Source organism: Anolis sagrei, chromosome 5 (assembly GCF_037176765.1).
Source record: "Anolis sagrei isolate rAnoSag1 chromosome 5, rAnoSag1.mat, whole genome shotgun sequence".
In the NCBI taxonomy this organism is placed as follows: domain Eukaryota; kingdom Metazoa; phylum Chordata; class Lepidosauria; order Squamata; family Dactyloidae; genus Anolis; species Anolis sagrei.
The window spans coordinates 31,181,364-31,197,360 of record NC_090025.1 but is presented as its reverse complement, the minus strand read 5'-3'; the positions used below and the strand labels follow the sequence as shown (position 1 = coordinate 31,197,360).

Here is a 15,997-nt window from a genome sequence, read left to right as displayed (position 1 = left end):
CTTTGCCTTGCTCTTAAGCTGGAAGACTGTGATTTGCCCAAGCTCACCAAGTATTTCGGTTTAAGTAAAGGTAAAGGTTTTCCCCTGACATTAAGTCCAGTCATGTCCAACTCTGGGGATTGGTGCTCATCTCTATTTCTAAGCCAAAGAGCCAGCATTGTTTGTAGACACCTCCAAGGTCATGTGGCCGGCATGACTGCATAGAGCACCGTTACCTTCCCGCCAGAGCAGTACCTATTGATCTACTCACATTTGCAAGTTTTCAAACTGCTAGGTTGGCTGAAGCAAGGATTCAAACCCTGGTGTCCAGCATCATAGTCCAATGCTCAATCCACTAAACTGCATTGGATCTGTAATTTAATCAACAAGAAGCTGTATGCCAACCCAGTGAAAGTGAAGCACTTCATTTAGATTCAATCTATGTAGAAAACTGGTGTGAGCAATTCTCACCTACTAGCAGCTTGGGGGCAGGGCTAACCCTACCATTATTGATTTACAGAGTCACTAAAAACTGAAGTCAAGCTTTGTAACAAATATACACTGGGCCCTCAAACACATATATGCATACCCACAATGAGTACCAAACTCAATGGATACTCAAGTCCCAATATATACAGTGACACAGTAAAATGGTGTCCTTTATACAAAATGGCAGAATTGAGGTTTACTTTTGGGCTTTTTAAAAATGTATTTATTTATTCAAATACACATACATTCATGTTTGTTGCATTCAGTGCAAGACTTTCCAGCTATTCGTGTTCTATACTCATTTCTCAGATAATATATTTTCTTTAAAGGGTCACAGCCGTCTATTTAAATAGTACATATAAAGCTATCATAGGCCCTAAATTAATATCTGCTTCCTCTTTGTCTACAGTTTTATAGAATCCTCTATATACATTTTTAGTTTAATTTTATATTGAGATGTTGAATCATTGCTTGCCATTCATTAAAAAGTTCTCTAATAGTTCTCCTCTTAAGAGTACAGCTATTTATCCATTATCAGCAAATCTGTAAAGTATTTTCCCATTCTTCTAAGGAAGATGTCCCTGAGGTTTTACAATATCTAGCATATACTATTCAAGCTGCCACTGCCATGAAAAACACTTTTTTCCAAATTTCCTTTCTAGTTCTTCATCAGGCATGTTCAAAAGGTACTTTTGTGGTGTCATTTTGAAATTTGTTTAACATCTTTTCGAGGTATACAGGAATCTGTTTCCAGTAGTTGTTTACTTTGTTGCAAGTCCACCATCCTTGTATTTAGGAGAAGGGAGAAAATGAATTATCAGCAACAGTATATCATTGTGAACATTCATTTCCAATTCAAAACCTTTTGGGGTGCTCAGAAAATAAGCAATTATATTTATAGAAGACCTGCAGTTGTATATATTTCTTGGGGTGGGCTGTCATGATGAGTATCAGAATCCACCCACTATATTACCACTGAGAGCCTTTCATGGACATCTCATTTTGCAATGACCATGTATGTGAAATAACAATTCCTATGCAACTCGAATTCCCCTTTTATCACACAGCTGGCAGCATATATGGACTCTCCTTATCTGTAGCATCTATCTATTATGCCAAGCCTGCAATTACCACTATGAAATTACCACTATGCAGCAGATTATATCACAGAGTTGTGCAGTTCATATACCGGCATTGCAAAAGTACATTGTATTGGCTCTCTGGCCAATACCACACTTTGCATTGATGTGAAACTATCTGGGCTGAGCAAAGCAAGCGTACAGAGGGGAGGGCAGGTAAAACAGTAGGAGGCATCCTGGTTTGACCTGCTGCAAACATAGCACTAATCTAGTGCAAAGAAAAGGGCATGTAACTAATCGCCCAAACATGACCCTTGCAAGCAGAGAACAGTTAAAACAGTTACTGTGTTGCAGGTGCAAAGTATATCAGTGCTCATTGCCCTTTTAAAACAATGTTAGATTGTGCATTTTAATCTCCAGTACCTACAATGACTTGGCCTCGGCAGGGCATCTAATTAAAGCGTACATGATTTCATTCCTAGGTTTCCCTTGTGGCAAGATCCCCTTGTAAATCTCATTTGTACTTTAGGCTAATGAGCCTTCCCTCAATCCAGGTTCTTGGGCTGGCTAAGCTAAGCAATGCACATACAAAGTCCAGAGAGTTCATCTGGATTGGGCAACCTAAGCTCCTTTCCACCCCCTCGATGTTTTATAAGAACCCATTCCAGAAAAAGAGGAGCAGGGAGTCCTATACTGAAAGAGGTCGGTATTCCTGTGCCTCAGTTTAGCTATCCTGCTGCAGAAAGAAACCTATAGAGTCTATGAATCCTGTATTTTAAAACTAATAGCACATCTATACTGTAGAATGAATGCAGTTTGAGATCACTTATATTGCCATGGTTCAATGCATGGAATCCTGGGAGTTGTAATTTGGAGAGGCACTTGCACTTTTTGGCAGAGAAAGCCAGAGAAGACCTTGTGAAACTACAACTGTTGTAATTCCATAACATTGGTCCCTGTAGTGTCAAAATGCATTAATTCTACAGTATGAATGCATCCCTGCTCTTAGAGGAAGGCAAAGGCAAACTCATTCTGAACAAATCCTGGCAAGACAACCGCATTATAGGTCTGCCTTAGAGTTGCAACAAGTCAAAAACAAGCAAGTACAATCTAATGGTAGCCTGAGCCGCCTGGCTTTCTATTGCTAGCTTTGATTGTGATCCATATTATTTTCATTATTGACTACTCACCACTCCACATTGATGTGTAAGCTAAATTTTCTCCTTTTCTGAAGCACTAACTGAAATGAAATTATGCAATGACTTCCAAGATTAGGTTGGCTGATTTCCTCAGCTTTCTCTGTCAGCAATCACTTAGCATCTCAGTACCTGCCTACATATATCTCTCTATGCATCTGCCCACATAGGACCAACTAGCAGTTTGTTTCCAAGATTAAGCAGTGAGAAATATGTATTTTCAATTACAGCAGCGTAATGATACATGTGGATGTCCAGTCTTGTATATTTCTCAACAAATAACATTATCATGTTAGCTATCTATAAGCTCCTTGGGAATGTCAGTGCATTAGAGGCCAAAACAAACTATGGGATGGGATGTCCACAAACAAATGCAATCTATGGGAGAAATGTTCAGTTTTCCAGTATAATTACATTTTTTTAAAAAATAGGTAACCGCCAAGGAGGCATGTGTGATATCAAAAAACAAAAAAACAAAACAAACTAGCAGCATGAGGTAATGCACAAAATGTAAGTTGCATCTGAAAGATGGGAGTTAAGACTTTAGGAAGCAAATAACTTAACATGACTTGTGAGCCAAGTGCAGGCCACGGGTGGCATTCACTAATCATATATCACAGCATGATCAAAATTGACTACATTGTTTATACAGTAGATATCACTTTTCAATGATTCTGGGACATATTCAAAGAACAACAAAATCAGCAATCCTAGTTATTCATGTATATCTGACTAGGATTGTTGATTTTGTTGTTCTTTGAATATATTCCATACACATACACACATACACACACACACACACATATCTGAAGGAGCCGCCGGTGTCACAATGGGTTAAACCCTTGTTAACCCCTTGTACCAACAGGACTGAAGACTTGACAGGTCACAGATTCGAATTTGGGGAGAGCACGGATGAACTCCCTCTATTAGTTCCAGCTTCCCATGCAGGGACATGAGAGAAGCCTCCCACAAGGATAGTAAAACATCAAAATATCCAGGTGTCCCCTGGGAATGTCCTTGCAGACAGACAATTCTCTCACACCAGGAGCGACTTGCAGTTTCTCAAGTCGCTCCTGACATACACAGAAATGTATATCTGAGAATAAGGGTGCACCTACAATGTAGAATACAAAATAATAAACTAAAAGAATTATCATGTAGGGCAAAATGAGTTTTCTTCTAGTTTTAAATATCAGAACAAAAACTATTCATAATTGCCACAGAATTATCTCATATCGGCACTGTAGTGGCCTTCCAAAACCAGTAAGAAGCCAAGTGCATTGATGGGAGGGCTGCAGTTGAGAGTGAGAAATCTACCTTTACCCAAATTGCCTGGAATTTTCCATTCCATCAAAAGTTCTGTATTTAATATTGTCCCAGGAGAAAGTGGATGCTGAAGTATGCTTGAGCATACTGAGGCAATATATTTTGTAATGGAGATGACATAAAAATGTAAAGAAATAAAATAAATCAGAAAATTCAGCTATAGCATCCTAAAGGTATTTGAAAAAGATTCATTGAAAAATGCCATCAGAAATTAGAAGGAGCAGCATAGATTGGAACAGGAGAAATATTTATTATCAGTGCCATTGCATTAAGAGTTACCAAGTGTTTTAGAATCCATCCTCGTGCTGATCTGCTTTAATGGATGTACAACCAGTATCTCAGCAGGTTGGGAACTTGCTGGCTGCAGGTTCATTGCAACTACATCTTTCCCTGTGTGTTTATTGGCATGTCGGATAGCACCAGTTGAGTCAGAATAATATATATGGTCAGCAAAGATAAAGATGTCATAGACTTGGTTTCTGTAGGAAATAAAAGAAATGATAGCATCCATTCATTCAGCTTTGTGCTAGGAGAAAAAAAAGTTAATCAGCCTAATAAGATCAACTTTAATCCACAGCAGTTGAAATCAATGGAACTGAAATTACATCAGTGTGGGAATCATGCAGTCCTGCAAGTAGAAGTCCAGGCAACCAAGGGCCCTTCCACACAGCCCTATATCCCAAGATATCAAGGCAGAAAATCCCACATTATTATTATTATTATTATTATTATTATTATTATTATACTTTATTTGTACCCTGCTAGCATCTCCCGAAGGATTTGATGCGGCTTACACAGGCCGAGGCCTCAACACACAACACAACAATGCAATCTAAGCAAATCAAACAATTAAAAACAGAATAAAGCAAAATAAACAACAGGCACAATACACTAAAACACAATAAAACTGGGCCGGGCCAGAGAATGGGTACAAAGATTAAAAGTCCTGATGTGACAGGAGTTGTATATAGGGCTTCTAGGGCAAGTGCAATGTGCGATGTGCAGCAATCATTGGTTCTGATAGTGGGGACTCAGATAACCCAGTTCAACTGGGGGTGGGTGGAGGGGTAACTGTATGGAGGGTTGTTTGTGTATGTGTGTTTGTTTGTATATGTGTACATTTTTGCAACATATATGGTTGGTGTATTATCTTTTCAAAATAAAATTTAATTAAAAATTTTAAAAAAAGAGAGATTTATTCTGTACAAAAATTACACTTGGGTATTTTACAGAGAAAAGAGCATTTTCTCCGTGGAAAACAGAATTTTATGCTGCATTCAAATATTATTTACTGCACATTAAATGTGTTTTCTTCGAAGAAGAAAAATCTGTAATGAAACACTGTAATTCTGTATAGAATTGAAAACCATAGCTTTACACAGAAAACAGAATTTTCACTCCAGAAAATAGCATTCCTTATGCAGGAAATAATATCTCTGCATGTTATTTTCTATGCAGAAAGTGTTGTTTTCTATCCAAATCTATTGTATACACATTTTCCAAATTATGACTAGTTTTCAAAAACCATGTTGCTTTCAAAGGTGAAAGTGATAGAATACTTGTAGAAACTATTTGTTGCTACATTTGAGAAGAAAGTTAGTCAAGAATTGCATTCCTATATGGAAGCCATCAACTGCTAACCTAATGCAGTTTAATTTAATAGTAGTACTATATGTTAGGGATGATGATATAAATGCCTAAATTCAAACACTTATAGTTCCTAGTTGGATTGGGACAATTTTCTTGCCAATTTGATAATTTATACACATTTACATACCGTATGATCTGTTTGTGCAAATGAACAGAACTACCATCATAGCTACAGGATCTGATATATGTAATTTCATCATCACCATCATTGTTCTGTATCCAAAAAAGCTTCTGATTAAGAAAATCCAGTGAGACACTTCGGATTTTTCCAATGCTCCTCAGAACTCTCCAAACTTCTTTTCTATTCAGAACAGCTCCATAGATGCTGCCAAAGGCTCCTTCAGAAGACCAAAATAGAATCCTGGTGGTAAAATTGGGTACATCTTCACTGATACTGAAAATTCTCTCAAGAGCAATAAAGCAGTATAGATTTCTCATATTCAGTGCTTTTCTTTATTTGTTTAAATCTCTGTACTTGTAGTACAACTTTGAGAAACATTCACTTTTAATAATGGTTTCAACCATAGTTTTCTAGTTTAAAGGAAAGTCGACATTAAGGTGCAAATTATGTAACCCTTCATATGTGATTGAATTCTGACATTACTGGCACACTGTTGGGCTTCTACAAGTGGCAGCCAGCAACATCTGAATGGCAACGTAATTCCTATCTTGAGGGCAAGAAAGGTGTCTTGATCATCAACTAAGGTAGTGAACCTTCATAAACTTTCAAATCATCAAAGATTCTCTAAATCAGTGCTTCAAAGACTATCTGATGTTAGGAACCAGCAAACCTCCCCCCACCCCATACACATACACACTCCCAAGCACTAGTGTCATACTTATTCCCATTGGCTGCAACTGTTTCTTTCTTTTTTGGAAACTCTCTATAGACCAGCAGCCAATAGCTCACAGGTCCATGGATCACCACTTTGAGTAGCACTATTCTAAACCAAATTATATTTAAGATATATTATGATTCCCATAATCTTAGCGGATATATTCCTAAACTGACCACAGAACTAGGACACTGTGGATAATAACAAACAATGAGTGTATTAATTTCACTGGAGGTTACCACAGAGTCATGCTGCAGGACCTAACAAATGTCCAGTAGGTAAAACTGCAGGTACTAAAAAATGCCCAGTAGGTGTTGATCCCACAGGTATGGGATCATAGTATACTGATCTTTTCACTACAGCTTTGTTACTGCAATCCTTAAAGTCAACCCTGACTTACCTTCTGCTTGCATCAACAGCAATACTTGTGGGATGATCATGATCTTTTGCAAGGATTTGAGAGTAGTTTCCATCCAGGCTGATTGCCTCAATTGTGGCCTCTTGATAATGAGCCAAATAAATATTTTGGTTTATCCAGTCTACTGCAAATCCAGATATGTCTTTTTCAGTATACCGAATTGTCTGTATCCAAAACAAGCAATAGGAAAAGGGGGAAAGAAGGAGGAGAAATAGTTATTATTATTTTTAAAAAACCATCACTGGTAGTGTTTCGACTCTTTCACGCCAGCTAAAATTTAGAGTTAAAAGATAAAATTCTTCTGAGCTATCTTTGGCCCCTTCTACACTGCCCTATATCCCAGGATCTGATCTCAGATTATCTTATTTAAACTGGATTATATGAGTCTCCATTGCCAGATAATCTGATATAAGAAGATAATCTGGGATCAGTTCTTGGAATATAGGGACAGTGTGGAAGGGGACTGAATGGGATCCTTCCTTATTTATTAACAGAGAGCTCAGTAATACAAAAATTGTGCCTGTTAATTATAAAACCACTGTCAACCTCATCAGACATGGTAAAAATCAGCAGCATATGCTGGTTCCTCTTCAGTTTTGAGACAGAGCCCAACAACTCCCATCAGATGACGTACATCTACTTCTGGCAGGGCTCCATTGCAAAACTGAAGAGGAACTGGCATATGTCCCATGTTGCTCTAGGATTATCAGGGGAAGCTAGGCAGCAAACACTTCCCGCTATGGGATGGAGCATGGAGTAAGTCAGACGATGGGCTCCAATGTGGGGTATGGGACAATCCATGGAGATTCCAGCAGCACATATGACATTTTCAAGTGCTAAGATGAACGTCTGGTATGTTTTCACCACATTTTTCCATGGGCTGGGAGGATGAAGAAGAATAAGAAGCAAAGGAACTATGTAATCTCAAGTCCTGCAGAATTCATATCAAAGGATAGGGGGTGTTAGAGGCAAAGAGATTAGCATATGTAACAATGGAGGATAGTAGATATGTTGACAGATAGCTAGGTGGGCTTGGACATTTGTTTTTCTCCTTATTCTTTCTAAGTAACCATTAATGATACCAGTTGCCCAGCTTCCTCTTTTTTCAAGAAAACCAGTTAGCAGTTGTTCTTCTCCCTTTTTGTTTGAGAAAGATAGGCAGGCACACAAAGGTGTTCCATAATGGTTTTCTGCATGACAACATGCAAACATTAGAGTTGTATTTTATTTCCTTCTTATCTGGTTACAAAAATCCAGAGTACTAGACTGCTATAGTCTAATAACATAAATATTAAAAATTCCGACAGGGGCAGGGAATTACTTTATTCTGTTCTATTTCATTTCCCATCTCTTCTACTTCTATCTCTACCACATTTTCCCCACAACCTCTACCACTACCAGCATCTACTCCTTCTTCTTCCTCCTCTACCAACACCACCATCACAATGTATTTTTTCAGGCTTTCTCTCCCATTGATCCCAATTCCAGGATTGGTGACAATCTTCCCATGCCTGGAATGGGAAGACTTTGGATATGATGGATCCAGATCATTTTCTAGTTTATTCCAGCTTGCCTGCTACCATTTCTACCATTACTACCCCTGGAGAACCAATGTGAGCTGAAAGTTTCCACATTTTCAACAAAAATGTTGAAAGTTGGCCTTATTATCTGCCATTGACCTCATTACCTCTGAGGATGCTTGCCATAGATGCAGGCGAAACGTCAGGAGAGAATGCCTCTAGAACATGGCCATATAGCCCGAAAAAACCTACAACAACCCGACTTTTATCTCCTTCTGCAAATTCATCGTATTCTACAGCTTCTAGCATATCCTTCCAGAGATTATAGGCAAAGAAGTTAATGGCCATTAAATATTTGCATTTATCACACACAAAATGGCTTGGAATAAAGAAATGTTCAATTACCTCTGGATTTGAGCCATTCAGGGATATTCGTTGGAGAAGACCTTTTTCTGTGTCTACCCAGTAGAGATGTTCTTCGCCGTAATGGTAATCTATTAATACTGATAAGCCAGTATCATTCACCAGTTTTTTGTAATTAGTCCCATCTGCCTCAATTCCAAAGATAGCATTGCCTTGACTGAAAACTAGGAATGGAGTGGGAACTAAACAGAAAAGAAATAGGATTTAAAATGTGTGTCTTCATAGATAAATATATTATCAGATTAAGATCTTTTCAATGTTAGTTATTCTTGTTTAGTTTTATTTTATTTCTAGACTTTCTCCCAACATGAGACATTTTGCTGAGGTTTGGACTTTAAGTTCCTTTGAAACTGTAGTTTTTCTCAATTAATGAAAATGTTGTATACATTAATAAAAAATGAAGTAATTTCAGATTTTACAACATTTGCAGCTCAAAACTCCATATGTAACAAGTTTAATCATGCTTTCAACTTTATACTTGCACATCCCAACTGAACTCAGTTAACATTTTCAGAGACAATTAAGTGATTATACTGTTAGACACAGAGCCTATACTCCAGCTGACCCCAACCTGACACACTTTAACTATGTTGGACTACATTTACCATCATCCTCACCCTTTCTATACTATAGAAGCAGCAGTTGATCATTTTAGGACTACAGGATAGATCATGGATGGTCAGCAAAGTGCTGCCCTACAGAGATTAGTGACTGGGTGACTCCCACTGCCCCCTCAGCATCTGCCATCTAAGGCAGTAGCTTCACCACAAGTAATAGTAAGACCAGTCTAACCAAACTCAATTCCCCTTAACCTATTTTGTATTTGTTACTTTAGCCAGTCAGGTGTCCACATTTTCACATTTGTTTTTTTGTGGAGTTGGTAACTGATAGATTTTATTTTTAAAAGTATCTCTGGGAATGTCTATATCCTTTCTAGATTTTAAATAATAATAATAATAATAATAATAATAATAATAATAATAATAATTCATTTCTATCTTGCTTTTTTTCCATGGGTCGGATAGTAAATTTTAAATTGTATTGAAATGTTTTTAATGTATGCTGTTTTGAGTCTCCTTGTATGGAGAAAAACCGTGTATAAACAAACAAACAGAATAATAGTAATAATAATAATCCTCCTCCAGTGATGGAGATATTCCCCCAGCTAAAAATAGCAATTAGAAGACTTGCTAAAGGACTTGCTGGTTCCCATAGAGGTATTCTCTCAAGTAAAAAAAATAACAATTTTATTTGTGGATTTTCACTGTCAAGAGAATTCTGTGCTCCTTACCTGAGCAAATGTAGAGATGTGACTGTAACTATTTGCAGTAGTAACTTATCTGCCACCATTTGCAAGGGGCATTTATTAAAAATTTCCCCTGACACACTTCACAGGATGCTGAAACTGCACATGTGTAATGATATAAGTCTCTATAGGTTACGTGCCAATTTACAACTCAGAACTGATAATGGTCTTGATTTTTCAAGTGCTGAAGTGGTATGAGTTTTGCTAATGGACCCAGTGGAATACAGAGCATCCATAAAGTTGCTTTACTTGAAAGGCCACACACCAAAGGAGAAGTTCAATGAGATGACAGAATTTTATGGTGATGATTCCCCATCATATGATATAGTCAAGAACTGGCGTCATCAGTTCAAATGTTCTCGAACTCCCGGTGTGAACATCTCCAGGGCAACCCCACTCTGCTATTGATGAACATGCCATCCAGCAAGTGGAGGCCACCATTTTGGAAAATCGCCACATAACCATTCACCACCTAGCCCAAAATTAGTGTGGGGTCCAAGAAAAAATCATCCAAGACCATCTCCACATGCATAAGGTATTTGCTTGCTGGGTCCCCCGGCTGCTCACACCTTTCCAGAAATAGGAACAAGTTGAACGCTCCCAGGCTCTATTGATGATGTGCCATGGAAACCAGGAGGACTTTTTCAACAGACTGATCACACGGGATGAAAGCTGGGTCCATCACTATGATCCTGAGACTAAAGTCCAGTCGATGGAATTGAAAAATCATGACTCACTGCCTCCAAAGAAGGCACATGCCCAACTCTCGGCAGGAAAGGTAATGCTCACAGTATTTTGGGACAAGCATGGAGTAGTACTGATGGATTTCCTAGCAAAAGGTACCATGATCATTGGGGCATACTATGCTTCACTGCTACGGAAATTGCGAGAGGCCATCAAAACCAAGAGATGTGGCATTCTCACCAAAGGTGTCCACCTTCTGCAAGACAATGCACCAGTTCACAATTCACATGTTGCCCAAATGGAAGCATGCTCCTATGGCTTTGAAATTCTACTGTATTCCCCTTATTCACCTGACCTTGCACCGTCGGACTTCCACCTCTTTCCAACAATGAAGTTATTTTTGAAAGGCAAGCATTTTTCTGTTGATGACACTCTGATATTTCCGAAGTCACAACGTGGCTTTTCGAGAAACCTGTTGACTTCTATAACCATGATGTTTACAGTTGCTTAAAAAGATGGGAGACGTGTGTGTCCCTAGGTGCCACCTATGTAGAGAAGGACTATTAACTGTGCCAAGTTTTATTGCTCTCAGTCCACAAGAAGTGGATCAGGGGAAATCTGATCATGGAGTATTCAGTTGCAGAATTTACTTATACCTCTCTGATATTTCTATTTTCTACTGCTTTCACTGAAAATATACAACTATTAAACTTTTGCAAACTTCTTTTGCAAAAATAAATGAAATAGATGGCAACAAAGTAGATTTTGTCTTAGAAATCTGACCTTGGCATTGCTTGCATTTCTTCCTGGTCCCTGCCTTGATCAAACATTTACATAAATTTTGTAACCAAGTTGTCCAGACATGGAATTTCTCACTATCTTAACCTGCACTAACAGAACTTCAGAGGAATGAATAGCTGCAACATGAACGATAGTTTGTTTTTGAAGGAATTAATGGGTATTCGATTTTTTTAAAAATCACAATGGCTCCTTTGATGAAATCCATTTTATTGTTATTGCTTGTTAAAAACCTTTACAATATGCATAAATAACAAGTGAAATGAATGATGTAAAAGATTGGATTCTGTTTCCATGAGCAATGTCAAGACATGTATGTCTATATGCAAATATGTCTCTTTTCACCACATGCATGGCTACCAATGTGTATGAATGTTCCCTTGTAAAAGGTTACTATACAAGCTAACCAAATCTGTAGCCTTAAAAAGGAGTGGGGAAAGTGCAGTGCATAGGGTATATATGCCATGCCATTTTTAAGGCCCAAGGCATCCCAATTTTTTTTTTAATGAAGGAAAGCTGAGTGTGCCAATTACTGCACTCAATTTAAGATTTTAGAAATGAGAGACCTCTGGGGGAAAAAAAACAGCAACAGAATAAAGTAGAATAATACATTCTGGGAGTAATGTTGTATAACTATAGGGGCCTCAGCATGGATGACAACAGTCCTGCAGAAGGGGATGGTATCAGTCAGTATGATCTTGCTCCACCCCCACCCCCACATGCATGGTTATTGAGTATATGTTTTAGTAATAAAGTATTACTTTAAGGGAATTTTGTGGTACTCCAGGTTCTCTTGGATTGCATCTCCCATCGGTCCCACACATCATACCCATTTTAATAAATATGTTTTTGAATGGCCCTTACACAAAATGAAAACTCAAATTGATATAAAAATAATATCATGCAAAAACTATAGAGGTCTAAGGAAGGCCATCTAAAAAATATACAAAACAAGGGAATCAGAAGTAAGTGGTATTAACTGTTAAGTTAAATGTCATTAGCTATTAAAGGTTAAATAGAACAGTGATGTTTTCTCTAGCCTTCTACAGACCAATAAAAAGGAAGCTAACTCATTCTCCTTGTGGTTGGAGGTCAACAACAGGAGTAGTTACACAAAGGTCCTATCTCATGTCCCCTCTGCCACAAATTGAATCTCAGTAGTAAGTGAGACAAGTATCAAAATGACTGATGCTAAACACAAATTTCAGGCAGTCTCAGGGCACTTTCAGACAGCAACAAAATGCGTGCCAAAGTGAGTTGAAGAAACCTGCTTTTGCACGGATTACCATACCCACTCCCCCTCCCCGAAAAACCCAGGATTTCCCTGGGAGGATGGCCACATGTCATCTTGGTAAATACCAGGATGGTATGCAGCCACCCTGAAGCCCACTAAAACAACTTTTAAAATTAAAAAAGTAGCTGGTGCTTCCTGCATCCCCCTGGCATGAAGAAATGGCATACCAGGAGACATGGGGGGGGGGGGAATCACCCCACCCCCAGTCTCCTGGTGTGCCAGGTACGGGTTTTTATTTTAAGGGCTGTTGTGGAAGGTGGGGGAGAGGTTGGGCCCCATTCCAGACCTTTGGGCTCCAGGAGCCCAAAAGGCTCCCAAAGGGAAATGGGGACTCACCCCCAGGTAGTTCTGGATAGTCCTGGAACTACTTAGAGGTAAGCCTCCACAGGTCTAATACCCCATTAGATCCAAGTCTTTCAGGAAGGCCCAGATCTAATGGGGTATTGAATTAATTCAGAATAACTGGGGTTATTCCGAATTAGTTTGTTTTTACAGTGAATATTGTTTGGACAGCTCTGGTAAAAACCCAGACAGGTCCTGCTTTTTGAGTTTGTCTGGATGGCTCACATGAGTCTGTCTGGATGGGATCAGATCTTGGGATATAGGGAAGTGTAGATCCAGCCTCACATGGGAGGAGGTGGTCTCTGGCTTGCATCTCAACGTCTTTTATGATAAAAAAATCTTTTAAACAGAACAAAGGAATCTTACCACTTATATGACAAGACTTCTTGTCATTAGCCAATGTATAGCCTGGCATACAAGAGCACATATAGGATCCTGGAGTATTGATACAATTTTGACCACAGATGCCAACTCCACTTTCTAAGCATTCATCAATATCTGAAAAACATTGGCTTATAGATCGGAGCACAACAGGAGATCAAAGCCCAGAAATGTCTTCACACAGATTTGACATTGATGTCTTAACTACTGCTTCCTCATCTTAATGCCTATAATTAAAATAGCATTAATCATTGTGTAACATTTGGTCATCCACAGCACCCTGTATGGAATGTAAGTCACAAAAACTGGTATTCAGTTTAAATAGAACAATTTCCAGGAATCCATCAACTACCCCTTCAGCATAATCTTGGCTAGGGTTGTCAGAGTAGAAACTGGAAAGGGCTCCTGTACCCTTAATAGTTGTAGAAGATGGTGTTTGTTACCTAATTGTGTGACAAGCAACACATACTGAAATTTTTGTATTCTATCAGTTAAATCTGGAATGTAAATAACCAACTACAATGTTATGCATTCTAGTTTTGGAGTAAACCCATCTGCTCAACAGAATGACTGAAATGTAGGCATTTTCAATAAAGCTAAATAAGCTGTGTTGCAATGCATCTGTTGCACTTGCCATTGGTGTCATCTTAGAGGTTAACTTTTTGCTAAGTGCTGTAGTCCACACTCTACTTATCCTACCTGTTTTTGCATTTGCTGGATAGCCCAAGTCTTGCAGATCTTCGTCTGCTAACTTTTATGCCAAGTGTAAAGCAGCTGCCATCTTGCTGCAGCTGCTCTGGATATCCTGGCAACAACTTCTCTGTAGTGAGAACTTTCCCTATGTTAAATAAATCCTCTTAGGGAACACAAAGGCTGCCTACAGTGCTCTGACAGGCAGGGCTGAAAGGAAGAATGAGGCTGAAAGACTTCTTTATGCCATCCCAGCAGAGACAATCTTGAGAATGAGCAAAAACGGTGAATCATCTCATTGAAATGCTAGCAGAAATGCTCAGTTCCCGTGTACACAAGCAACCTCATTTACCAAGGAATCCCCCAAATGCCTCAATTATAGAAGGTAAAGCATTAGCATGCAAGACAGCCAGGCAGAACCACACTCTTGTATTGTGAACAGAAGCAAAGTCTGCCCTAATATATTTCCTCTTTTCCTTGCACTGTGAACTTTCTTGAATGTCCTCTAGGTCTAGTAGAATATGTTCAGGCATATAGAGGTCTAATAATCATGTTGTGTGCCTCCAAATTATTTCAAACTTATGGCAAACCTAGGCTTTTGCCTTCCTCTAAGGCTGAGAGAAAGAGATTTGCCCAAGATCACTCAATGGGTTTTCATTTCTGATTAGGGATTCAAATCATGCTGGTTCTCTCTTTTAGCATCAATCCACATTGTTTATATCTTTTGAACCAATGAGGTGTAGTGGCTTGAATGTTAGATGAAAACTTTGGAAGACCATGGTTCATATTCCCCCGTAGCCATGGAAACCACTGGTGACCTTGAGTAAGTCACATTCTCTCAGCCCAAGAGGAAAGATTTATTCATAATTTCATGTATCCCCATTTGAACAAATCTTGTCAGGAAAGCCATATGATAAGCTTTAGGCTTGCCATAAATTACCTGAAAACACACAACTACTAATGCAACTCAGTCATTAGTCTTTGGACCACTTTTTGGTGGCCCATACATTCCACCTTAGATGTAATACACAGTACTACTTAAGGTGATGGGGCATACAACCATTGAGTTTAAAGCCCAGCATTACTTATCTGTGGAGCCATCATGATCTAGTGGTTTGAGCACTGGGTTACAAATCACTACTCAGCCATGAAACCCACTGGGTGATCTTGGGCAAGGCACACTCTCTCAGTCTCAGAGGAAAGCAATGGCAAACCTCTTCTGAACAAATCATGCCAAGAGAACCCTGTAATCGGTTCTCCTTAGGGTCACCAGAAGTTTGAAACTACCTGAAGCACACAACAATAATGTCCACTGTTTAAATCAGAGCAAATAAAGGGTAATAACAAACAACAAACAGTGAAACAAAACTGTTTATGTAGAATGTGCTTCCTGGCTTTTATCTTCAAATAAGTACAATTAAAATTCCCTTTCTAATTTCAAAGTCAAAGGCACACCTTTACCAGAGGGGCTTCTGATTTTTTGTTTGTTTGTTTGTTTTCGTGTCAGGAGAATCTTGAGGAACTGCAAGTCGCTTCTGGTGTGAGAGAATTGGCTGTCTGCAAGGATGTTGCCTAGGGGATGCCCG

The 15,997-nt window shown here is 38.8% G+C and overlaps 1 protein-coding gene across 1 annotated transcript in view; it reads right to left on the bottom strand.

Moving 5' to 3' along the window:
* The window catches only part of EGF (epidermal growth factor), a 53,556-nt gene extending 39,142 nt beyond the window's left edge, over nucleotides 1-14,414 (bottom strand). The window contains exons 1-5 of the mRNA XM_067468387.1: nucleotides 13,707-14,414; nucleotides 8,899-9,098; nucleotides 6,956-7,137; nucleotides 5,847-6,080; nucleotides 4,349-4,548 (exon numbers count right to left, since the gene is read on the bottom strand). Of these exons, the coding sequence (XP_067324488.1) occupies nucleotides 4,349-4,548; nucleotides 5,847-6,080; nucleotides 6,956-7,137; nucleotides 8,899-9,098; nucleotides 13,707-13,767 (877 nt within the window). The 5' untranslated portion in view covers nucleotides 13,768-14,414. The remainder of the gene's footprint in view (nucleotides 1-4,348; nucleotides 4,549-5,846; nucleotides 6,081-6,955; nucleotides 7,138-8,898; nucleotides 9,099-13,706) is intronic.
* Nucleotides 14,415-15,997: the final 1,583 nt, after the last annotated feature.